We start from the raw sequence: 26,947 nt of genomic DNA on the forward strand, positions 1-26,947 counted from the left end.
GAGGTGATGCACTTTGGGAAGAATAACAGGAAGGTAGAGTAGTGGGTCAATTGAAAGATTCTTGGTAGTGTGGATGTGCAGAGGGATCTTGTTGTCCTTGTACATTGATCCTTGAAAGTTGCCACCCTGGTTGATAGTGCTCTTAAGAAAGCATACGGTGTGTTAGGTTTCATTCGTAGAGGGATTGAGTTCCGGAGCTGCAATATCATGCTGCAACTATATAAAAAGCTAGTGCAGCCACACTTGGAATATTGTGTACAGTTCTAGTCTCCATATTTTGGGAAGGCTGTGGAAGCATTGGAAAAGTTGCAGAAGAGATTTACTAGTATGTTGCCTGGTCTGGAGGGAAGGTCTTATGAGGAAAGGCTGAGAGAGTTGGGTCTGTTCTCATTGGAAAGAAGAAGGCTAAGGGGGGATTTGATAGAGACATACAAGATGGTCAGAGGATTAGATAGGGTAGACAGTGAAAGTCTTTTTCCGAAGATGATGACATCAGCTTGTACGAGGGGGCATAACTACAAATTGAAGGGTGATTAGATTTAAGACAGATGCCAGAGGCAGGTTCTTTATGCAGAGAGTAGTAAGGGCGTGGATTACTAATGTAGTCAACTCAGCCATATTAGGGAGATTTAAACAATCCTTCGATAAGTACATGGATGATTTTGGGTTAGTGTAGGGGGACAAGCTGAGAATAGTTCACAGGTCGGTGCAACATCGAGGGCCGAAGGGCCTGTTCTGTGCTGTATTGTTCTATTTTCTAAATTATGCCTCGTTATTGATCCTTCAACTGAGGGAACAGCTGCTTTCTATTCACCCTGTCCAAGCCCCTCAATCTTAGACATCTTAATCAGAATTCCTTCAACCTCCTTCGCTCTAAAGAAAAACAAACTGAGCTTATCCAGCTGCTCTTCACAACTGAAGAGTACATTACACCCCCTCCAGTGCAATCACATCCTTCCGATTAGTGTGGTGACCAGAACTGCACACAGTACTCCAGATGTGGCCTAACCCAAGTTCTGTACAGATCCAACATGACCTTGCTCTTGCAGAATCCCTACAGTGTGGAAAGAGGAATTCAGCCCATTGAGTCTGCACCGTCCCTCCAGAGCTTGTCACTCAGACCCAGCCCCCACGCTATCCCTGCAACTCTGCATTTTCCTTGGCTAATCGACTTTACCTGCACATTTTTGTAATATAACTCAACTGATAAAGGTGAGTCATAGAGATGTACAGCATGGAAACAGACTCTTTGGTCCAACTTGTCCATGCGACAGATGTCCTAAATAAATCTAGTCCCATTTGGCTCAAAGCCCTCCAAGCCCTCCTTATTCATGTACCCATCCAGATACCTTTTAAATGTTGTAATTGTGCCAGCTTCCACCACCACCTCTGGCAACTCATTCCATACATGCTATACCTTCTGCGTGAAAATTTGCCTCTAAGGTCCCTTTTTGAATCTTTCTTTTTCTTCCTTTAAACCTAGCTTTAGACCCCCACCCCTGGGAAAAGACCTTGTCTATTTTCTCTATCCATACCCCTCATTATGTTAGACCTCTAAAAGGTCACCCCTCAGCCTGCGATGCTCCAGAGAAAATAGCTCCAGCCTCTCCCTAAAGCTCAAGCCCTCCAACTTTCTGACTAGTTTCAAATTTCATAACATCCTTCCTATAGCAGGAAGACCAGAATTGCACACAGTATTCCAAAAATTGGCCTAACCAATTTCCTATACAGCTACAACATGACCTCCCAATTCCTATACTCAATGCAGTGACCAATAATGGCAAGCGTACCAACTGCCTTCTTTACTAATCTATCTACCTGTGACTCCACTTTCACAGAACTATGCACCTGCACCCAGAGGTCTTTGTTCAGGAACAATTTTTAGGCCCATACTATTAAGTTTGTTAGTCCAGCCCTGATTTGCCTTTCCAAAACACATTATCTCACATTTATCTAAATTAAACTCCATCTGCCACTCTTTGGCTCATCTGATCAAGGTCCTACTGTACTCTGAAGTAACCTTCTTCACTGTCCACTACACCTCCAAGTGTCCCATATGATGTCTTAACCATCCTATTAGCTGTCCTGCAACCTTGAACTCCTAGTCATAGTCTTGCATGAAGGCCAAATGACTTTTTTGTCTTCCTTATTGTTTGCTGCACTTGCATATACATTGTCACTGACTGATGAATGAGGCTTGACCCAGGTCCCTAGGTCAACAGTACGTATCAAGAGAAACAGTGGCCCTAACATCAATCACTGAAGGTGCTCCACTGTATATTTCCTAATGTCCAAATAAAAACTATTCTTTGTCACTCAGCCAATTTTGTATTAATGCGGCTACTTTCCTTTTTATTCGATGAACTTGTAAGTTTGCTGACAAACCTGTTCTGTGGCACATGATCAAATGTGTTTTGGAAATCCATGGAAAACTACATTACCTTCAGCAACCCTGATCTCAAAATTCAAACAAGTTACAAACATCATGCTGTTAAAATTGTGATCATTGCTGTGTGTATGCTGACTGTGCTTCCATATGGTATTGGGCAATATTTAATCTAAATATACTAAAGAAATGATTTAGAATGTTGTTGGTAATGTAATAAACTGTACACACACTACAATCACAGTGTGCTCATGGTGACTATAGGTTCAGGGACAGAACATAGAACAGTGCAATACAGGAATAGGGTCTTCAGCCCACCATGTCTAAACTAACCACATGTCGTTCTAAACTAATCCTGACTGTGTGCACAAGGTCTGTGTCCCACTATTCCTTGCCCTGTTCATGTCTGTCTAAATGCCTTTTAAACATTTTGCTATTGTATCTGCTTTTATCGCCTCCCCTAGCAGTGCATTCCAGGCACCTACCATTCTCTGCGTTAATAAAAAAAAATTGCTTCACACATCTCCTTTTAAACTTTCTCCCCCTCATCTTAAACTTATGTCCCCGAGTATTTGACATTTCCAAACTGGGGAAAAAAGATTCCAGCTATTCACATCTCACAATTTTATATCTAATAGGTTACCCCCCCGAGCCTCCAACACTCTAGCGAAAATAGATTAAGTGCGTCTAACTTCTTGTTCTCACTAATACATTCCCATCTGGGCGACATTCTGGTAAACTTCTTCCTTTGCACCCTCTCCAAAGCGTTCAGATCCACCTATACTGTGGTGACCACAACAGCACACAATATTCCAAATATGGCTAACTAAAGTCTTCTACAGCTGCAACACAACTTGGCAACTTTTATACTCAATGCTCTGCCACTTTCGGGGAGCTGTGCACTTGCACACCAAGATTCCTCTGTATTTCATTTGAAGAGTTCTGTCATTTACTGTATACTTTCTTGTATTTGATCTCCCAAAATGCATCATCTCTCACATGTCTGGGTAAGCTCCATCTGTCATTTCTCTGCCCAACATTCCACAGAATTAATATCCTGCTGTATCCTTTGACAGTCTTCCTCTCTATCCACAATTCCACCAAATTTCCGTGTTATGTCAGAAAAGTTGAATAAGCACTGTCCTCCATTGTGTTCACCTTCAGCTTCAAAGTGCCACAATGGCTGGACTTATCCAGGTGAATGCAGAGTATGCTATCACACTGACTTAAATTCTTGTTAATGTAGACAATAACAAGATGTTGATGACATAATAATAGAAACAGACCATTTGATCAAACATGTTCATGATGGCTTTCATTATCCACTCGAGACTCCTTTCATTGTTTGCCATCTAAACCTGTTGCACTTTTCCAGCAACATATTTTTCAGATCTAAACCTGTGTCCTGGTTCAACAACAATTAGGGTGTGAATATGGGACCATATCATCTTTTATAGTTTAGCTTCCCCTTACCATAACAAGCTAACAACGGGACATCTGAACATTTTGAAACAGAAATGTGATGTTACATGATAAAACTATTGGCATATGCTAGTTTCTGTGGCAGACGCTGAAAATTATTCAAATAAAAGCAAAATACTGAGAATGATGGCAGAAGAGTCACACTGGACTTGAAACATAAAGTCTGCCTCTCTCTCTCTCTCTCTCTCTCTCTCTCTCTCTCTCTCCATAGATGCTGCCAGAGATGCTGAGTTTCTCCAGAATTCTGTTACCGGTTATTATTTTATAGTTGTGATGTAAGGAAGTGCAAATTGCTTTCTTATGCTTCTGATAGGGTACACCAAACAGTTAACTCAAATGTGTTCAAATTGTCTTGCGTTTTAATTTTTGATTTGAAACTTAAGTGAAACATTATTAATATTTAATTGGTTATTGCAAGGTCTTGAACTTAGTTGGACTGATCTTTCTTTTGTAGGGAGCTGACAACTTAACTGTTTATACATTCAACACAAAGGTAGCAAAACATACTTTCTGCAAAACATGTGGTGTGCAAAGTTTCTACACCCCTCGTTCCAACCCTGATGGATACGGTAGGCAAATTATATCATTATAGATATGCATGTCAATTCAGCAAGAACTGTAAAATCTTATGAACAAAATGTTATCAGATACTTTTTGAAACTCTAATTGAAGTCTATGTATAGATTAGCACTTGCCCATGATTGAATGGCGGAGTGGACTTGATGGGCCGAATGGCCTTCCTTTCAACATTCGAGGTCCAGGAGGATCATACAAGTGATCCTTCAGCTCAAGCAGTGTGTGCCAGTGTTTACCTTCTATACAAACAAATAATCCTAATCATAGCTACTCATGATGTATCTATTTTCCTACATCCAACTCTTCAATCTAAATCTTAATGTTGACTTATGTCCAGAGTTTATGGGTGAAATAGAAACTGAGTTCCAGCTTCACAATTCTGTGCAAAGATGCCCCTCCTTTCTGAAGTGAAAAAGACTGATGAAAACAAATGTAGGTCTCACAGTTAGAATAAATGAATTCATAATGGACAATAAAGGAATGGCACACGAATTGAAAAACACAGTGGATCAGTCTTCACTGAGGAAGACACAAATAACCTGCTGGAAATGCTAAGGGATAGAGTGTCAAGCATGAAGAAGAAATGAAGGAGATCCTTATTAGTCAGAAAATGGTATTGGAGAAGTTGATAGGATTAAAACCTGATGAACCCCAGAGTACTTAAGGAAGTGGCTCCAGAAATAGCAGATACATCGGTGATCATTTTCCAGCATTCTATAGACTTTGGAAGAATTGCAATGCACTGGAGGATCAGTAATGTAACCTCCTTTCTTTAGAAAAGTGGGGGGGAGAAAATGGGGAATTAGAGGGTGGTTAGCCTGACATTAAAGATGGGAAAAATACTAGAGTCAGCCTTTAAGGATGGAATAACTGAACATTTGAAAGCAGTGACAGAATCCATCCAAGTCAGCATGGATTCACTAAAGAGACATCATGCTTGATAAATCTTCTGGAATTTTTTGAGGATATGACCAGCAGAGTGGATCAGGGTGAAACAGTGAATGTTGTGTACCTGTATTTTCAAAAGGCTTTTGAAAGATCCCACAGATGAGAGTAGTAAGCAAAATCAAAGCTCATCGTATCGGAGGTAATATGTTGACGTGGATAGAGAACTGGAGAGATGAAGCACAGATTTGGAATCATTTTCAGAGTGAAGGCAGTGATGGGTGAGATATCACAAGTTTCAGTGCTGGGACTCCAGCTGTACATTATATATATATATATATATATATATATATATATATATATATATATATATATATATATATATAATAATGAATGAAGGAACATGCATAAGTTCCAAATTCTCCAAATTCTCAGATGACACTATCTGAGAGGCAGTGTGTGCTGTGAGGAGGCAGAGTGACTTGGACAGACTAACTGAGTGGGCAAATACAGAGGAGCCTCAATTATCCGAAAATTGGATTATCCAAAGGAGATCCCGAGGTCCTGATAGAAACATCACATCAAAGACATGTTTCCAATAGTCATCGCATTTTTTTGTTTACAGTGACTAAATAGGCACCGTCTCCAAATGACTGACCTCCCGCCCTCTCTCTCCCCATACTTTCCCTGGCGTTCTACAGAAGTTGTACCCTAAACCCCATCCCCAGATAATCTCTCCAACATTGTCCTGTACAGGGCAAACGTGGAACCTGTCAGAAAGTCCCAGTAAAAAGTTGTGTACGCGCGCTATTTGGAGACTTACCCCACAAAGGCAGTTTGGGGGCAGTGAGCAATGTTGGGCATTGAGGCTAGTGTGCTGCTGCTAGTCTCCTGACTGGGGAGCAGACTTCAAAAACTCCAAGCCCCAGAGGAAAGGCATTTAATCGATTTAACCAAATAATCAATTATTCAAATGAAATAGTACCAACCCATCTCGTTCGGATAATCGAGGTTCCCCCGTACTTGGCAAATACAATATAACGTGAGGTTATCCACTTTGGTCACAAAAACAGGAAGACAGATTATTATCGAAATGGTGGCAGTTTAAGAAAAGATGAGGTGCAACGAGACCTGGGTGCCATGGCAGAACAGTCAATGAAGATTGGCATGCAGGAGGAAAGCTAATGACATGCTGGCCTTCATAGCGAGAGGATTTGAGTATCAGAGTAGAGATGTCTTGTTGCAGTTGGTGTGGCTGGCGACAGGTTCTTCTGAAATTCTCCTGTATTTTCACCACTGCTGTGAAGTCATCTAATTCCCTTGATTTTATGTATTGCTTATTCTCAGGTAATGGTGCAAATCTCTCCTCCAAACCAATCACCATTGGAAATATGTAAGTTTCCCTTTGATATTACTGGGTCAAAAATCATGCATTTCCCTCATTAATGGCACTGTGGATGTCCCTACACCAAATGGACCACAGCAGCTCAAGAAGGCAGTTCACCGCCATCTTGCCAAGGGCAGCAAGTGCTGGCTGAGCCCACAATGCCCACATCCTCGTATGAAAAAAAAGGATCTAGCAACAATTTCTGACATGACCAATCATGCGCCTTACACATTTTTCTTGTCTCCTCACTGTAGCTCTGTCCTTGTCTAAAAGGATTTGCATGTATTATACTTCTCCATCACTTTTTTCAGTTATTTATTACTTAATTTGCTGAATCAACTGTATTTTCTATCTGGTAGGTGTGATGGCTCACTGCCTGGATGAAGGTACTGTGAACAGCATCACTATTGAAGAGTTCAATGGCAAGAACTGGGAGAAGAGCATGAAGGAGCACCAGACCATTCAGAATTTGTCTAAGTCATAATCTAAGCTAGGGCCAGGCTTGCTGGCCAAATTGAGGGAGCGAGTGATGAATGAATAGATCATGGCAGGCCACTCATTGATTGCATTTAAGTAAGCTCTTTCCCTTTTGGTAAAACCCAGTCCCAGTGAGCACTGAGATCATGACAGCTACTTATGAACACCAAAGCCAGATTAAAAACCGTCACAGACACTCTGAAATGGACGACAGAACCTCAACTATTTAAAAATACTGCAACCTTTTGTCATGCAATTATTATTAAATTGAAATAAGTTATAACGCAGCATAACTTCAGTGTTTCAGTCATCCCAGGTAAACTGCAGCATAGAGGCAGTGTTGCTGCTGATGTAATGAAAGCTATTGAAAGGTATATGATTAAACCAGTGTAAAACAAAGGATGGTCTTGTCTGTCATGAGTTGATTGACCCAATCAATTTTTGTTGGTGGATAATGTGAGCACAAGGCCTCAAGAAGCTAATGGGTCTTACTGTGAATCTGTACAGACTGAACAGTGCCACAAATACTGAGAGATAGATCATTTGGCTACTGGACTATATCTGATGGAATGGTGCACACAGCAGTCAGGGAGATGGGGGAGAGAGAACTTTCTTCCTGAACACTTTGACTTGCTTAGTTGCAGAAAGTATAATGAAACAATAATGTTCAAACAGTCTATGTCAGCTTGTATCAGAAAGCAGGCCAAAAACCCACTCAATTTATGTTTCCTTCCCCCACCCGCCAATTGCATTTCTTGATGTGTCACAAATGAATCTTTAAAATATTCAAAAACACAGTTATACCATAGTGGCTGTTGTTTAAACCATTTGCTACTCATATAATGCAAATTGCTTTTGTAGCTGCTATAAGTAACATCACAACTCCCCCTCCCCAAACTTTTTTGAATATAAGGAACATTTTAGTTATGTCTCCTCTAATTTTATAACACTTCAAAAGAAATTCACGTTTCCCAATTTAATATAATCTGTACAATTTATTTATGTTAAATAATCCAATTACCAGCTGCATTAAAGGTCTTTGGTAGTGTCTAGTCGTTATGAGCTAAACCTTAGCTCCTGTGCAATTCTCAACCAGACTATTAATTACTTTGAACAAATTTATTTGTATCTATTATCCAAAAAAAATCATCACAATTACAGGAGCCATTATATTTCTAAGTAATTCCATGAAAGGTTTGTTGAGATATTTTCACCCAGTCTTTAATACAATTTGCAGACAGGAGGAACTTGATGATACATCATAGTTGGGAGTTGTTAGCAGATGTTGACTGTGACATTAAATGGAAAGTGTTTATAAACATGTAACGGGAAAAGTATAGGTAGAGATGACGGAACCAGAGTAGCTGGCTCTGATGACAATACATGGCTCTCTGCAAAAAGATTAAAACAACAATTAGTCTGTCGTAAAAGAGATAATAGCAGTCAGAATATCAACAAAATTAGCATAAGCGATCACAACAATGATTTCCATCTGGCACCATTGTGGAAACATCAATATAAAGTGAAGGTTTACTAACATCTCAGAATGTGGGTTAGGTGCACAGTAAAATTCCCTTTATACTGTCTCACCAACTACACCTAGGACAAGTATAATTCACTGCCATTATCTTTACTAGACTACACTGGATATAAACAATTTCTCTGGAGCTTAAATAAGGTATGTTTTTTGAATTGTGCTATTCAGTTTACATGTGAACTATATCATCTTTACTAGCTGCAGAAAGAATTCTGGGGATTACAGCCCAGAGTAAATTGGGGTTCTGAATCTCTCAGGCCTTCATGGGATTGTCCATAACCAGCTACAACATTCATGGAAATTCCCATAAATTCACAGGAGGAGGAGATGGGTGGTTGCAGTTAGGGTTAAGGTTGTCAGAGTTACTTGATATTTAAACAAAACTGGGAATTAGACATTTAGATGCAATCATAACGCAGGCATTGTTTGAGCCTACATCCTAATGCCTATTATTTAAGACTTTGCATCTTTACAAAAAAATCAGGCAAAATCACCAGGAATCTGGTTATCAAATAGTATACAGTGTTAGTTCCATTTACCTTGGCCTGTCGATATTCCCAACTGTCTAAGATATACATCACGTGATGGGGTCTCAACCAGCTGATCAGCAGATCAAGGATGGAGATGTACTTACGGAGAATATTTACAGATTGGAGTAAAAGCGTTTGGCACCCTGTAGAGGAACAGAAACAATAAACAGTGAGCACATAGGTGAAAGGACTGCTCTGCTCATTTATGGGCCTTGCTTCCTCAGTGACAGCTTCTGCAACATTGCACTCCATCTCCAGTCAGCAGGGGCTGACCACCATGTCACTAATCTTTGGAGTATACTTGAGCTCTGGTGCAATGCAGAGTCGGTCAGTATCCTCATGGGGAAAACTTGTAAAGTAAGTCAATCTCACCAAAGACACACATCTCTGTAAATAAATCACATTCAGAACATTTAGCTTTATCTTGCAATATGCTCAAGATGTTTGTTTTGTTTTGGCTGATATGGTATTATGGGTTATGTAGTTGTCAGCAATCAATTTGAGTGGAAAACCAGAAACATTGCTGCACAGTTCTCATTCAACTTTACATTTACTTTAAGACAACACAAAATGTAGGAGTCAATGAGATTCAGGATAGTTCGTGGCTTATGAATTCAAACCACAGAATTAGTCTTCTCCTTATTATTCAACAAGTAGTAGAATACTGAAATCTTTTGAACAGCAGGTAAAGCAATTCACAAATGAAATACTTCAATCCAATTCTCTGGGGTTCATTTTTTTGGGTGACCATCCTGATTGAAAATACAACAGTGCTGATGTAATATTAGTGTTGTAACTAGTATGAGTTAAAAAAGATGCACTCGACCTATTGCTTGGAAGGTTACATTCAGGATTCACTGCTTTGGCCTGGGAGTATTGCAGACATTCTAAAAATTAAGTAAAAATATTTTAGCAGAGAGCTGTTGGGAAAATCATAGGTGACTGATCACTGATTACTCACTGAAGCTAAGCATGAAAACTGTACAATAATTAGAAAACGCCGAGGAAGGTTGACTGCTGATACTTCAATAAAGTCTCACTTTGATGGAATTAGGAGACAAACATTTATCTTACCATTGGGTAGTTTCTTCTCTAAGTAAAGTTTCCTGTGAAGATACAACAGAAACATTGAAATCAGAATTTTACAGATCATTCCATCAATCTGACCCCTACTACCTCGTAAACAGGTATTCATTTAGTCCTTCCTTTATGAAAAGAAATCCGGTATCTAGCCTGGCTTGTGACTCCAATTGCATGCCCTCACAGCCACTCACTTCAAGGGCAAATAGAGAACAGAGCAAATAGGTACCAAATCCTGAAACAATTCTCCCCTAAATACCCAAGTTCAAGTTTTCAATATCAAAAGGAGCCAAAACAAACTCTCAGGACACCACTGCATGTTTTCATTCAAACAACAGTTCACTGCTACACCACGTTTTCTCTATCTCTTAACTGATTTTGTTACCATACTACCATCATCCCATTTATCTCATGGGTGCTTTAAAATTGCTAGTATGTTTTGCAGAAAAGTATTATAATGAGTTTTCACATTTTCGGACTTTTATTGTAGTTTAAGTTGAAACGCACTTTTGACGAAACAGTATTTTTGAAGGCAACTTCTAGTTTAAACCACAAAAAAAACTGTTCCCTTTTTACTTCTAGCACAACTATAAAGAAACACCACAAACTCTCTTATGTTAATTCACAAGATTTGGACATTGCTGGCTAGGCCAAGATTTTTGATCATCGCTCACTGCCCTGGAGAAGGTAGTGGTAAGCTGCCTTCTCGAGCTATTGTAGTCCTCGAGATGTGGGTACACTTACACTACTATCAGGCAGGGAATTCCAGGATTTTGGCTTAGAAACCGTCAAGGAACAATGATATGGTGTCAACTGAGATTGGTGTGTAGTTTGGAAGGGAACTTGCAGTTGGTGATTTTTCTGTGTGTCTGTTTGCCCTCATCCTTGTAGGTGGTAGAGATTATGGATTTGGAAAGAGCTCTCAAAAGAACTTTGAGTTAAGACCATAAGACATAGGAGTGGAAGGAAGGCCAGTCGGCCCATTGAGTCCACTCCACCATTTAGTCATGGCTGATGGGCATTTCAACTCCACTGACCCACACTTTCCCCATATCCCTTAATTCCTTGTGAGATCAAGAATTTATCAATCTGTGCCTTTAAGACATTTAGCATCCCCGCCTCCATTGCACTCCATGGCAATGAATTCCACAGTTCCATAACACTCTGATTGAAGAAGTGTCTCCTCATTTCCATTCTAAATTGACCCCCTCTAATTTTAAGGCTGTGCCCATGGATCCTAGTTTCTCCACTAATGGAAACAACTTCTCAGCATCCATGCATTAAGCCATTCTCAGCCACGCATTATCTTGTAAGTTTCTATTAGATCTTCCCTCAACCGTATAAACTCTAATGAATACAATCCCAGGATCGTCAACCAATCATTGTATATTAGGCCAACCATTCCAGGGATCATCCGTATGAATCTCCGCAGGACACGCTCCAGTGCCAGTATGTCCTTACTGAGGTGTAGGGCCCAAAATTGGACGCAGTATTCTAAATGGGGCCTAACTAGAGCTTTATAAAGTCCCAGTTGCACATCACTGCTTTATATTTCAACCCTCTTGAAATAAATGACAACATTACATTCACTTTCTTAATCACGGACTCAACCTGCAAGTTAACCTTTAGAGAATCCTGGACCAGCACTCCCAGATTCCTTTGTACTTTGGCTCTATGAATTTTCTCACCGTTCAGAAAATAGTCCATGTCTGTATTCTTTTTTCCAAAATGCAAAACCTCACTATTGCTCACATTGAATTTCATGAGCCATTTCCTGGACCACTCTCCTAAAATGTCTAAATCTTTCTGCAGCCTCCACGCCTCCTCAGTACTACTTGCCTGTCCGCCTAACTTCGTATCATCGGCAAACTTCACCAGAATACCCCAGTCCCTTCATCCAGATGGGTGGCACGGGGGCACAGTGGTTAGCACTGCTGCCTCACAGTGCCAGAGAACCGGTTCAATTCCCGCCTCCGGCAACTGTCTGTGTGGAGTTTGCACATTCTCCCCATGTCTGTGTGGGTTTCCTCCGGGTGCTCCGGTTTCCACCCACAGTCTAAAAATGTGCAGGTTAGGTGAATTGGCCATGCTAAATTGCCGGTAATGTTAGGTGAAGGCGTAAATGTAGGGGAATGGGTCTGGGTGGGTTGCCCTTCGGAAGATCGGTGTGGACTTGTTGGGCCGAAGGGCCTGTTTCCACACTGTAAGTAATCTAATCTAATCTAATCATTAATATAGCAAGTGAACAGCTGCAGCTCCAACACTGAACCCTGCAAGACACCACTTGTCACCGGCTGCAATTCCGAATGAGAACCTTTTATCCCCAATCTCTGCCTTCTGTCAGACAGCCAATCCTCAATCCATGCCAGTAGCTCACCTCGAACACCATGGGCCCTCATCTTACTCAGCAGTCTCTTGTGAGGTACCTTATCAAAGGCTTTTTGGAAGTCTAGATAAATAACATCCACTAGGTTACCTTGGTCTAACCTACATGTAACCCCTTCAAAGAATTCTAACAGGCAGGACCTCCCTTTCTAAAACCATGCTGGCTTGTTCTAATCCGACCCTGCACTTCCAAGAACTTAGAAGTCTCATCCTTAACAATGGATTCTAGAATTTTACTAACAAGCTTATAATTTTCCATCTTTTGTCTTGATCCTCTCTTGAAGAAGGAGGTTACAACAGTGATTTTCCAATCATTTGGGACTTTCCCTGATTCCAGTGACTTTTGAAAGATTACAACCATCGCCTCTGCTGTTTCATCAGCCACCTCCCCCAGAACTTTAGGATGTAGCCCATCGGGGCAAAGTCATTTATCAATTTTTAGCTTTTAGCTATCATACTCAACTCTGCCCCCCGACTCTCCTTAATTGTTGGGATATTACTCATGTCTTCCATTGTGAAGACTGATGCAAAGTACTGATTAAGTTCTTCAGCTATTTCCTGATCTCCCATCACTACCCTTCCAGCATCAGTTTGGAGCAGCCTGATGTCTACTTTTGCCTGTTGTTTGTTTCTTATGTATTGAAAGAAACCTTTACTATCATTTCTAATATTACTGGCTAGCCTACCTTTATATTTGATCCTCTCCTTCCTTATTTCTCTCTTTATTATCCTCTGTTTGTTTTTGTAGTCTTCTCAATCTTCTGATTTCCCAGTGCTCTTGGCCACTTTATAGGCTCTCTCTTTCTCTTTGATACATTTCCTGACTTCCTTTGTCAGCCATGGTTGTCTAATCCCCTCCCCCGGCTAATCTTTCTTTTCTTTGGGACAAACCTGTATACTGTGTCCTCCAGAAACTCCTGCCATTGTTGATCTACTGTCTTTCCCATTAGGCTCTGCTTCCAGTCTATTTTCGTCAGTTCCTCTCTCATGCCCTCCTAATTACCTTTATTTAACTGTAACACCATTACGTCCGATTTTGCCTTCTCTCTTTCAAATTTCAAACTGAACTCTGCCATATTATGATTGCTGCTTCCTAAGTATTCCCATACTTTAAGATCTTTTATAAAGTCTGGCTCATTACATAGCACTAAGTCCAGAATAGCCTGCTTCCTTGTGGGCTCCATCACAAGCTGTTCCAAAAAGTCATCCTCTCAGCATTCCATGAATTCCCGTTCTTTGGGTCCACTGGCAACATTATTCATCTAGTTCACCTGCATTCTGAAGTCCCCCATGATCACCATGACCTTGCCTTTCTGACATGTCCTATCTATTTCCTGGTATATCTTGCACACCTGGTCCTGACCAATTTTAGGAGGTCTATACACAACTCCCATTATGTTTTTTTTTGTCTTTGTGGTTCCTCAACTCCATCCACACAGACTCCACATAATCTGACCCTATTTCATTCAGTGCCATAGATTTAATTTCATTCTTAACTAACAAGGCAACCTCACCCCCTCTACCCACCTCCCTGTCTTTCTGATAAGTTGTAAATCCTTGGATGTTTAACTGCCAGCCCTGAATTCCCTGTAACCACGTCTCTGTGATGTCTACCACATCATAATCATTCACGATGATTTGTGCCGTTAAATCATTTACTTTGTTGTGAATACTACAACCATTAAGGTAAAGTGCCTCAATTCTAACTTTCTTATTATTAGAGATATTGGAAATCATAAGATGCCCTAAGTTATCCTTCCTTTTTGCTGCATTCGTAGTCTGTTTCAAGCTTAAACCCACTTGCACTTATGCTATCCTGCTGCTTATCTTTCAATTTAACTCCATACTTCCTGTCATTTTCGCTTTCCCTTTCCCCCGACTCAGTTTAAAGTCCTATTGACTACCCTATTTATCCTTTTCGCTAGAACACTGGTTCCAAAACGTTTCAGGAGGAGACCGTCCCAATGGTACAGATCCCCCGGTTCCAAAACTGATGCCAATGCCCCATGAAATGGAATCCCTTTTTCCCATACCAATCCCTTAGCCATGTGTTTACTTCCCTAATTTTCTTATCCCTATGTCAATTGGCACATGGATTGGGCAGTAATCCAGAGATTATATCCCTGAGGACCTGTACTTCACTTTCCTTCCTCATGCTTGATAATCCCCAAACAGGTCCTCCTTCCTATCCTTGCCTATGTTGTTAGTCCCAATGTGGACCACAACTGGATCCTCTCCCTCCTGCTCCAATAACTTTTCAAGCCAGTCGGCGAAGTCCTGCACCCTGGCACTGGGTGGGCAACACACCATGCGGGACTCCCGATCCGGCTTGCTTAGGATCCTATCTGTCTCCCTAATTATAGAATCCCCTATAACAACTACTTGTCTTTTTGCTCCCCTCCCTCTTGAATGGCCTTCTGCACCATGGTGCCGTGGTCAGCTGGCTCATCCTGTCCACAGCCTGTTCCCTCATCCGTACAGCAAGAATCTCATACCTGGTGGACAAGGTCAAGAGGTGAGGTAAAAACAATGACTGCAGATGCTGGAAACCAGATTCTAGATTAGTGCTGTGCTCTCCAAGGTCAAGAGGTGAGGCTCCTGCACTCCTGAACTCAGAATCCCCCGACTTGCCTGGCTTAAAGTCACACCCAGTTGTCCGTCAACACTTACTAAATTTGAATTACTTAACCTACCAGGTGTGACTGCCTTCTGAAATAAAGCATCCAGGTAACTCTCCCCCTCCCAGATGTGCCGCAGAGTTTGAAGCTCAGATTCCAGATCAATTCTGATCCAGAGTTTTTCTAGCAACCAACACTGCCATTCCCAATGGGATCAGCCAGCTCCCACATCATACAGCTACAGCATATCATCTGTCCAGCCATACCTAATTAACTTTTATAATTTATGTATTAAATAATTTCTGGTACTTCTCTGCTATGGTTTTATTCAATTAACCAATTAAATTTTTAATCAATCACACGATACACAAGAAATATAAATTGAAAAGCCTTACCTTAACATACAAGAGTCTTTCTTGGTTAGACTCCTGTTCTTCCTGCTGCTGGTACAGAAATGGAGGGCTCCACCGGTCGAGGCAAGTTCTTTTAGAGACCTTAAAGCGGTTACTCACCTTCCTTGCAGGCCCCCTGATCGACACTCCCACTCTTCCTGATGAGAGTCTGTAGACTATTACTTAGGTCAGAGGAGGGTAGTGGGAAGGAGGCTGTACTGTGTAGGACCGGGGGCTTAGAACACACCTTCTTAAATAGCAATCTCTTGCCTTTCCAACAGCCTTCCTGCTCCGACCTCACTTACGCCAAACACCCACCGCTCTCTGACGTAAAAAAGTTATTTCAGTACAACTTGTAGATGGTGGATGGGGTGCCAATGAAGTGGACTGTTTTGTCCTTGATAGTTTTGAGCTTCTTGAGCGTTGTTGGAGCCTTACCCATCCAGTAAAGTGGAGAATATTCCATCACACTCCTGACTTAAGCCTTGTGGATTGTCGACAGACTTCAAGGAGTCAGGAGGTAACATTACTCACCACAGATTTCATAGCTTCTGACTTCAGCCACCGTATTTCTATAGTCGTCCACTTCAGTTCCTGGTAAATGGTAATCCCTCGGATGTTGATATACTTTACAGTGTCCTTCAGCCAATTTAATTTTGCAAGAATCAATTCTAAGTGATTCTTAGCTCTTGAGGGTTTACTTCTATTCATTTCCTTTTTCAGACTGGTAATTTATAAACACAGATTCATCTCTCACAGTGTTGCTTTTCATCTCGAGATACCTCAAGTGTAAGTTGACAAACCTTTTTGCCTTGTTTTAACTACACACAAATTCAAACTGAGCATTAGCTTTCAACCACATCCCTGCGCAGTGATTCACAGAAACTTTTAACTTCCAACGACTCTTTGAGCCAGAACCTGGCAGACTGACCTGGCTGTTGTACCCTTCTATTCTCAAAACCCATCATCCATATTAAGTTAAATCACAGTGACCTTGCATCTAGGTAGAAATGTTGATTAGCAATCCTCAGGACACCAACTTTGATTCATCTTGCAAGTAAATGGACAGTTTTAAGCACAATGGCTTAGAATCCAATATCCTCAACACTTTCTTCACACTTTGAAGTCCATCTACTGCTAGTGGACAAGCTGTGGCTATTCTCTCCCAAGCATTAACATTTTCCGCTATTGTTACAATTCACTTGAAATATAGGAACAGGAGTAGGCCATTGAGCTGCTCAAGCCTGTCCCACCAACTCTATATACCTGCCTTTTGCCCATATCCCTTAATAACTTTGCTTTGGAAAAATTTATGCATCTCAGATTTAAATTGATAACTGATCCAGCATCAACTGCTATTCATGGAAGAAACTTGAGAAAGTGATGGTTTCTTAAGCCCCACTCTTCCCAGGGTGGCCATAAAATGTAATGATCTAATCAAAGCACACAAAGGCCCCAATTGACCTGCCTGGTAGAATCACACTAACACATAACACTGACAATGCTCCTGTGCTTAACAACTACCGTATGTAAGTAAATAAGTAAATTCTAACTGCAGTTAAAAAAAATAGAAGTGTCAAGAAGTAATTGCACTATAGTTGAAATTATAACCACCTTTTAAATCCTGACAAACCGTAGACAAGGAAACATTGATGTTATGGGGGGAAGCTGATGAAATACAGTTCAGTATTAGTTCACAGGGTTGGATGAGATGTTTAGAACATAGAACAGTACAGCACAGAGCAGGCCCTTCAGCCCACGATGTTGCACCGATCACTGATCCTCATGTATGCACCCTCAAATTTCTGAGACCATATGTATGTCCAGTAGTCTCTTAAATGTCCCCAATGACCTTGCTTCCACAACTGCTGCTGGCAACGCATTCCATGCTCTCACAACACCCTGTGTAAAGAACCCGCCTCTGACATCCCCTCTATACTTTCCTCCAACCAGCTTAAAACTATTTTGCTTCTCAAGACTTTCTGTTCTTCAATCCACTTTCTCCAGATTCTTTTCACTTCTTTGCAAGAGGAACAGAGTGATTGGTACACTAACTACAAAGTAGAATCATAGAATCCCGACAGCGGGAAAGCAGGCCCTTCAGCCGATCAAGTCCACATCAACCCTCCAAAGAGTAACCCTACCCCAGACCCATTCTCCTTACCTATGACTCTACATTTACACCTGACTAATGCACTTCCCTAAACAATATGGGCAATTCAGCTTGGCCAATTCACCAAACCTGCACATCTTTGGATTGTGGGAGGAAACCAGAGCACCTGGAGGAAACCCTACGCAGACACTGGGAAAATGTGCAACCTCCACAGAGAGTGTCGCACGAGGGTGGAATTGAACCCGGGTCCGTGAGACAACAGTGGTAACCACTGAGCCAACATGCCATTCCTAGTCTCTTAGTGGGAGCAAATTATCGCAGGTGCTGGAATTTGTACTGAAAACAAAAAATTCTGGAGATCTCAGCAGGTCAGGCAGCATCCATGGAGAAAAAAAGCAAGCTAACATTTTGAGTCTAGATGACTCTTCATCTGAGCTGACATGAAGTGTCGAGGGGGTAGCATTGATGCAATAGTGAGGGGACGTACAGTAATGGAGTGCTGGGGGACAAAGGATGTTGATAGTTCAATTAAGTGATCAGAATGTGAGAATGGCAGAACAATGGTGTGTCCAACTGCAAGTCTGGAAAGAACAGACAATCCCATGAAGGTGAGGTGAGGGGAGGGGAGAGAGGATATGGTGAATTAGAATATAGAATAACAAGCAAAGTTAGAAGAAAGGGAAGGAATGGGAGTGGGTTCACAATTTGAAGATATTGAACTCAATGTAACTCAATTAAGTTCCTCGACTGGAAATGAGATGTTGTTCCTCCAGTTTGCACTGTGATTTATTGGAGCATTGCAGCATGCTGTAGGTCGGTGGGCATGTGAGCAGGGCGCTGTGTTACAGTGAAGGTTGGGAACATGCTTGCGTACAGACTGGAGGTGTTCTGTGAAGCAGTCACCCAGTCTGCACTTGGTTTCTCGGATGTAGAATAGGCCACATTGGGATGAGGTATAGGTGAAATGCTGCTTCACCTAGAAAGACTGTTTAGGCCCTTGGATGGTGAGCAGGAAGGAGGTGAAGGGCTAGTGTTGCATCTTCTGTGGTTACATGGGAAGTGGTGGGGGGGTGGGGGGGTGGTGGGGGTGGAGGTGTTAATGGTTGAGGAACATACTTGGGTGTCCCAGAGGGAACAAAACAGACATGGAGAGTGAAGGCAAGGTATGTTTGGTGATGGTGTTCTGCTAGCACTCTGATGAAGAGACATTTAGGCATAGAACATAGAAAAATACAGCGCAGTACAGGCCCTTTGGCCCTCGATGTTGTGCCGATCAAAGCCCACCTAACCTACACTAGCCCACTATCCTCCATATGCCTATCCAATGCCCGTTTAAATGCCCATAAAGAGGGAGAGTCCACCACTGCTACTGGCAGGGCATTCCATGAACTCATGACTCGCTGAGTAAAGAATCTACCCCTAACATTTGTTCTATACCTACCTCCCCTTAATTTAAAGCTATGCTCCCTCGTAATAGCTGACTCCATACGTGGAAAAAGGTTCTCATTGTCAACCCTATCTAAACCCCTAATCATCTTGTATACCTCTATCAAGTCACCCCTAAACCTTCTTTTCTCCAATGAAAACAGCCCCAAGTGCCTCAGCCTTTCCTCATACAATCTTCCTACCATACCAGGCAACATCCTGGTAAACCTCCTCTGTACCCGTTCCAGTGCCTCCACATCCTTCCTATAGTATGGTGACCAAAACTGCACACAATACTCCAGATGCAGCCGCACCAGAGTCTTATACAACTGCAACATGACCTCAGGACTCCGGATCTCAATTCCTCTACCAATAAAAGCCAGTATGCCATATGCCTTCTTCACAGCACTATTTATCTGGGTGGCAACTTTCAGAGATCTGTGTACATGGACACCAAGATCCCTCTGCTCATCCACACTACCAAGTATCCGACCATTAGCCCAGTACTCCATCTTCTTGTTACTCTTACCAAAGTGAATCACTTCCCACTTAGCTACATTGAACTCCATTTGCCACCTTTCTGCCCAGCTCTGCAGCTTATCTATATCCCGCTGTAACCTGCCACATCCTTCCTCACTGTTAACAACTCCACCGACTTTCGTATCATCCACAAACTTGCTCACCCAACCTTCTAGCCCCATCCTCCAGGTCATTTATAAAAATGACAAACAGCAATGGTCCCAAAACAGATCCTTGCGGAACACTGCTAGTAACTGCACTCCAAGATGAACCTTTACCATCAACTACTACCCTCCGTCTTCTTCCAGCCAGCCAATTCCTAATCCAAATCTCTAACGCACCCTCAATGCCATACCTCTGTATTTTTTGCAGTAGCCTACCATGGGGAACCTTATCAAATGCCTTACTAACATCCATATACACCACATCTACCGTTTTACCCTCGTCCACCTCCTTAGTCACCTTCTCAAAGAATTCAGTAAGGTTTGAGGCACGACCTGCCCTTCACAAAACCATGCTGACTATCCTTGATCACATTATTCCTATCCAGATGTTCATAAATCCTATCCCTTAAAATTCTCTCTAAGACTTTGCCCACAACAGAAGTGAGACTCACCAGCCTATAGTTACTAGGGTTATCCCTACTCCCCTTCTTGAACAAGGGAACCACATTTGCTATCCTCCAGTCTTCTGGCACTATTCCTGTAGACAACGAGGACATAAAAATCAAGGCCAATGGCTCTGCAATCTCCTCCCTTGCTTCCCAGTGAATCCTAGGATAAATGCCATCAGGCCCAGGGGACTTATCTATTTTCACCCTTTCCAGAATTTCCGACACCTCTTCCCTACATACCACAAAGCCATCCATTCTAATTAATTGTGACTCAATATTCACATCGGCAACAATGTCCTGTTCCTGAGTGAATACTGACAAAAAGTATTCATTCAGTGTCTCTCCAATCTCTTCAGCCTCCATGCACAACTTCCCATTACTATCCTTGACTGGACCTATTCCTACCCTAGTCATTCTTTTATTCCTGACATACCTATAGAAAGCCTAACTTGAAATGTTAACTTGCTCTCTCTCCATGGATGCTGCCTGGCTGGCTGTGATCTCCAGCATTTTTTGTTTTCAGTAAAGTCTCTTACTTAATGATTAAAGGCAATAGAAACTATTCCAGCATCCTATTTACTTAGCTTCTTTACCATAAGGCACCCAGTAACCTTGCAACATTGGTAAACTGGAACCAGCAGTCATTGTGCACAGGAACAGGCCCTTTGACCTACTATGTCTGGTCCATGATGCTATTTTAAACTAAGCAGATCTCTGCCTGCTCATGGTCTATATCTCTCTATTTCTTGCGTGCTTAAATGTCTATCTGAATGTCTCTTGGACATTGCAATCATACCTGATTCTATCACCTCTCCCAGCATCGTATTAAAGGATTGGACACTCTGGAGGCAGGAAACATGTTTCCACTGATGGGTGAGTGCCGAACCAGAGGACACAGCTTAAAAATACGGGGTAGACCATTTAGGACAGAGATGAGGAGAAACTTCTTCACCCAGAGAGTGGTGGCTGTGTGGAATGCTCTGCCCCAGAGGGCAATGGTGGCCCAGTCTCTGGATTTATTTAAGAAAGAGTTGGATAGAGCTCTCAAGGATTGTGGAATCAAGGGTTATGGAGATAAGGCAGGAACAGGATACTGATTAAGGATGATCAGCCATGATCATATTGAATGGTGGTGCAGGCTCGAAGGGCAGAATGGCGCCTATTGTCTATTGTATTCCATAGAGTCACAGAGATGAAAAGCAAGGAAACAGACCCTTCCGTCCAACCCGTCCATGCCAACCAGTTTTCTCAACCCAATCTAGTTCCACCTGCCAGCACCCGGCCCATATCCTTCCAAACCCTTCTTATTCACATACCCATCCGAGTTCCTTTTAAATGTTGCAATTGTACCAGCCTCCACCACTTCCTCTGGCAGCTCATTCCATACACACACCACCCTCTGTGTGAAAACGTTGCCCCTTTGGTCCCTTTTATACCTTTCCCCTCTCATCCTAAACCTACGCCCTCTAGTTCTGGACTGCCCCAACCCAGAGTAAAGACTTTGTCTATTTATCCTATCCATGCAACTGACTGTGTGGAGTTTGCACGTTCTCCCAGTGTCTGCATGGGTTTCCTCCGGGTGCTCCGGTTTCCTCCCACAGTCCAAAGATGTGCGGGTCAGGTGAATTGGCCATGCTCAATTGCCCGTAGTGTTAGGTAAGGGGTAAATGTGGGGTATGGGTGGGTTGCGCTTCGGCGGGTTGGTGTGGACTTGTTGGGCCGAAGGGCCTGTTTCCACACTGTAAGTAATCTAATCTAATAATTTTGTAAACCTCAATAAGGTCACCGCTCAGCCTCCGATGCTCCAAGGAAAACAGCCAGCTTGTTCAGCCTCTCCCTATAGCTCAAATCCTCCAACCCTGGCAACATTCTTGTAAATCTTTTCTGAACCCTTTCAAGTTTCACAAAATCTTTCCGACAGGAAGGAGACCAGAACTGCACACAATATTCCAACAGTGGCCAAACCAATGTCCTGTACAGCTGCAACATGACCTTCCAACTCCTGTACTCAATACTCTGACCAATAAAGGAAATCAAACCAATAGCCGCATTCACTATCTTATCTACATGCAACTTCCTTTCAAGGAGCTATGAACCTGCACTCCAAGGTCTCTCTATTCAGCAAATCTCCCTAGGACTTTACCATTAAGTGTGTAAGCCCTGCCAAGATTTGCTTTCCCAAAATGCAGCACTTCGCATTTATCTGAATTAAACTCCATCTGCCACTTCTCAGCCCATTGGCCCATCTGATCAAGATCCTGTTGTAATCTGTGGTAACCTTCTTCGCTGTCCACGCCATCTCCAATTTTGGTGTCATCTGTAAACTTACTAACGCTATCTCTTATGCTCACCTCCAAATCATTTATATAAATAATAAAAAGGAGAGGACTCAGCACGGATCCTTGTGGCACTCCACTGGTCACAGGCCTCCAGTCTGAAAAACACCACCACCCTCTGTCTTCTATCTTTGAGCCAGTTCTGTATCCAGTTGGCTAGTTCTCTATGTATTCAGTGCGATTTAACCTTGCTAAGCAGTCGAATGTCTTACTGAAGTCCATATAGAACACATCTACTGCTCTGCCCTCATCAATCCTCTTTGTTACTATTTAGATTAGATTAGATTCCCCATAGTGTGGAAACAGGTCCTTTGGCCCAACCAGTCCACACCGACCCTCCGAAAAGTAACCCACCGAAACCCATTTCCCTCTGACTAACATACCTAACACTATGGGCAATTTAACATGGCCAATTCACCTGACCTGCGCATCTTTGGACTATGGGAGGAAACCGGAGCACCCAGAGGAAACCCACGCAGACACGAGGAGACAGTCTGTGTGGAGTTTGCACAGTCTCCAGAGGTTGGAATCGAACCTGGGACCCTGGCGCTGTGAGGCAGCAGTGCTAACCACTGTGCTATCGAGCTGCCCCTCTTCAAAAAATTCAATCAAGTTTGTGAGACATGATTTCCTACGCACAAAGCCATGTTGACTACCCCTAATCAGTCCTTGCCTTTCCAAATACATTTACATCCTGTCCCTCCAACAACTTGCCCACCACCAACGTCAGGCTCACTGGTCTATAGTTCCCTAGCTTATCCTTACTACCCTTCTTAAACAGTGGCACCACGTTGGCCAGCCTTCTGTCTTCCAGCACCTCACCTCTGACTATCGATGATTCAAATATCTCAGCAAGAGGCCCAGCAATCACTTCTCTAGCTTCCCACAGCGGTCTAGGGTACACCTGATCAGGTCCTGGGGATTTATCCACTTTTAAGCATTTCAAGACATCCAGCACTTCCTCCTCTGTAACATGTTCATTTTTCAAGATGTCACCATCTATTTCCTTATATTCTATATCTTATATGTTCTTTTCCACAGTAAATACTTATGTAAAATACTCATTTAGTATCTCCCCCATTTTCTGCGGCTCTACACAAAGGCCGCCTTGCCTATCTTTGAGGGGCCCTATTCTCTCCCTAGTTACCCTTTTATCCTTAATGTATTTATAAAGGATCCTCCTTAATTCTATTTGCCAAAGCTATCTCATGTCCTCTTTTTGCCCTCCTGATTTCCCTTTTAAGTATACTCCTACTGCCTTTATACTCTTCTAAGGATTCACTCGATCTATCTTGTCTATACCTGACATATGCTTCCTTCTTTTTCTTAACCAAACCCTCAATTTCTTTAGTCATCCAGCATTCCCTATACCTACAAGCCTTTCCTTTCACCCTAACAGGAATATACTTTCTCTGGATTCTCGTTATCTCATTTCTGAATGCTTCCCATTTTCCAGCCGTGCCTTTACCTGAAAAATCAGCCCCCAATCAGCTTTTGAAAGTTCTTGCCTAATACCGTCAACATCTACCATTCTCTGTGTGAAAAACTTTCATTGCACATCTCCTTAAACATTCCCCTTCTCAACTTAAATCTACGCTCCCTCGTATTTGACATTTCCACCTGGGAAAAAAATTCATCCTATCCATGCCTCACTAAATTTTATATACTTCTATGAAGTCACCCCCTCAGCTTCCAATGTTCTAGTGAAAATAATCCAAGTTTGCCCAACCTCTCCTTCTCACGAAACACTCCAAACTAGGAAACATCCTGTTAAATCTCTTCGCACCTTCTCCAAAACATCCACATTCTTCTTATTATGCGATGATCAGAGCTGTACATAATACTCCAAATATGACCTAACTACATTTATACAGCTGAAACAATGACATGGCAACTTTTGCACTCAATGCCCTGACTGATGAAGGTAAGCATGCCATACACCTTCTTTACCACCCTTTTCACTTGTGTTGCCACTTCCAGGAAGTTATGTACTTGCACTCCAAGATCCCTCTGTATCTCAAAGCACTGATGTACTGTATCTTTTGCATTAGACCTCCCAAAATGCAATCCATCACACTTAATTGGATTAAACTCCATCTGACACTTCTCCAATCCAGCCTTTCTATATCCTGCTGTACCTTTGATGGTAGACAAGCAGGAGGCTGGAAAAACACAGCAAGCCAGGCAATAACAGGAGGTGAGGAAGTTAACGTTTCAGGTATAACCCTTCTTCAGGACCGGGGTTGGGGGTAATGGGAGCTATAGATAAAGAGGTGAGGGGCAGGGTTTTGGGTGGGGAGAGGTGCGAAGTGATGAGGTTGTGATAGGTGAGACACAGGTATAGGGTACAGCCTGGTTGGTCGATGGGAGGAATGAATCCAGTTGTAGCTGGAAGGAAGGATCGGTCAGAGGAATGGAAGGGAGGGGGGTGGCTGGAACGAGTCGTGGAATGGAAGGGAGGTTATTTGAAATTGGAGAACTCAATGTTGGGTCCTCCAGGCTGTAGGCCGCCTAGGTGGAAGATGAGGTGTTGTTCCTCCAATGTGCAGTCTGATTCATTGAAGCAAAAGAGGAAGCCCAGAATGGTCATGTCAGAAAGGGAGTGGAAAGGGGAGTTAAAATAAGAAGGGACTGGGAGGTCAGGTCGGCCCTGGTGGGTCCGGTTGACATGCTCGGTAAAATATGCTCTTAGTTTATGTTGGGTCTCCCTGATGTAGAGAAGACCACATTGGGGGCACTAGATATAGTCAACTAGGTTGTAGGAGAGGCAGATGAACTTGTGTCTCACCTGGCAGGACTGTTTGGGACCCTGGATGGAAGTGAGGGGAGAGGAAGATGTTCTTGGTAGTGGGGTCTAGTTGGAGTTAACGGAAGTGTTTAAGGATGATGCATTGGTTTCAGAGACTGGTGGATGGAAGGTGAGGACAGGGGGGACACTACCTTTATTGTGTTGGGGGGGGGGGTGGGATGGAGATGAGGCTTTAGAGCAGTGGAGCAGGGAACAAAGGAGGAGCGATGTGGGGCTTTTGGATGATGGGGGAGCTAAAGCATGTTGTTCAAAATAGATGGACATCTGGGTTGCTTGAGAGTGGAACGTCTCTTTGTCTGAGCAGATGCATTTGGAAGGAATTGGGAAAATGGAATTGAGTTTTTGAAGAATACTGGATGGTAGGAGGTGTAGTCCATGTAGTTATGGGAGTCTGTGGGTTTATAGTAAACATCTGTCTGTAGACGGTCACTGGAGATGGAAATGAAGAGGTCAAGAAAGGGGAGGGAGAGGTCAGAGATAGACCATGTGAATTTAAGGGTGTGGTAGAAGTTGCAGGTGAAGTCGATGAACTGCTTCAGTTCGGCACGGGTGCAGGATGCAGCACTGATGCAGTCATAGATATAACGGCGAAGAAGTAGGGCACAGTTCCTGTGTAGGTACTGAAGAGGGACTGTTGGACGTAGCTGACAGAGAGTAGCTAGGGCCCATCCGAGTGCCCATGACCATCCCCTGGATTTGGAGGAAATGGGAGGAGTTGAAGGAATTGAGGGTGAGGACGAGTTCGGCGAGGCGGGGAAGGGTATTGGTGAAGGGGGACTGGATGGGTCTGTTGGAAATGAAGAAGCTGAGGGCCTGAAGGCTGTCCTTGAGGGGTATGGGTGCATATATAGCTTGTACATTAATGATGAAGATAAAACGTTGGGTCTGGGAAACTGGAAGTTACTGAAGAGGTGAAGGGCATGGTTAGTATTGCGGATGTAGGTGGAAGTGTCTGGACCAAGGCGGAGAGGATGGAGTCGTGATAGGAAGAAATGAGTTCGGTAGGGCAGGAGCATGCAGAGATTAGATTAGATTAGATTCCCTACAGTGATGGGTTAGCTGGGGTAGTTGGGCTTGTGGAATTTGGGGAGCAGGTAGAACCAGGCAGTGTAGGTCTGGGGGACTATTACACTGGAGGAAGTGGAGGGGACATCACCAGAGGTGATTAGGTCATGGACAGTGCGAGTAATTTTGGCCTTATGGGCTTAAGTTGGGTCATGGTCAAGGGGGAGATAGGATACGGTGTCAGAGTGCTGACACTCGGCCTCTTTGACATAGAGGTCAGACTACCAGCGTCCCACCTTTGTCAGCGGGTTTGATAGTGAAATGGGGGATTCATGTGGAGTGGCTGTCATACGGACAATAGCTATTTGGTTGAGATATTGGAAGGTGTTTGG

At 42.8% G+C, this 26,947-nt stretch overlaps 2 protein-coding genes across 2 annotated transcripts in view; one reads left to right on the forward strand and one right to left on the reverse strand.

The window, feature by feature from the left end:
- Positions 1–7,592, forward strand: part of cenpv (centromere protein V) — a 43,465-nt gene extending 35,873 nt beyond the window's left edge. Inside the window, exons 4-5 of the mRNA XM_060848117.1 lie at positions 4,323–4,437; positions 7,076–7,592. Coding sequence (XP_060704100.1) covers positions 4,323–4,437; positions 7,076–7,200 — 240 coding nt within the window. The 3' untranslated portion in view covers positions 7,201–7,592. The remainder of the gene's footprint in view (positions 1–4,322; positions 4,438–7,075) is intronic.
- A 595-nt stretch (positions 7,593–8,187) lies between these two features.
- Positions 8,188–26,947, reverse strand: part of pigl (phosphatidylinositol glycan anchor biosynthesis, class L) — a 90,432-nt gene continuing 71,672 nt past the window's right edge. The window contains exons 5-7 of the mRNA XM_060848116.1: positions 10,335–10,366; positions 9,270–9,403; positions 8,188–8,584 (exon numbers count right to left, since the gene is read on the reverse strand). Coding sequence (XP_060704099.1) covers positions 8,453–8,584; positions 9,270–9,403; positions 10,335–10,366 — 298 coding nt within the window. The 3' untranslated portion in view covers positions 8,188–8,452. The remainder of the gene's footprint in view (positions 8,585–9,269; positions 9,404–10,334; positions 10,367–26,947) is intronic.

Source organism: Hemiscyllium ocellatum, chromosome 31 (genome assembly GCF_020745735.1).
Source record: "Hemiscyllium ocellatum isolate sHemOce1 chromosome 31, sHemOce1.pat.X.cur, whole genome shotgun sequence".
NCBI lineage: Eukaryota > Metazoa > Chordata > Chondrichthyes > Orectolobiformes > Hemiscylliidae > Hemiscyllium > Hemiscyllium ocellatum.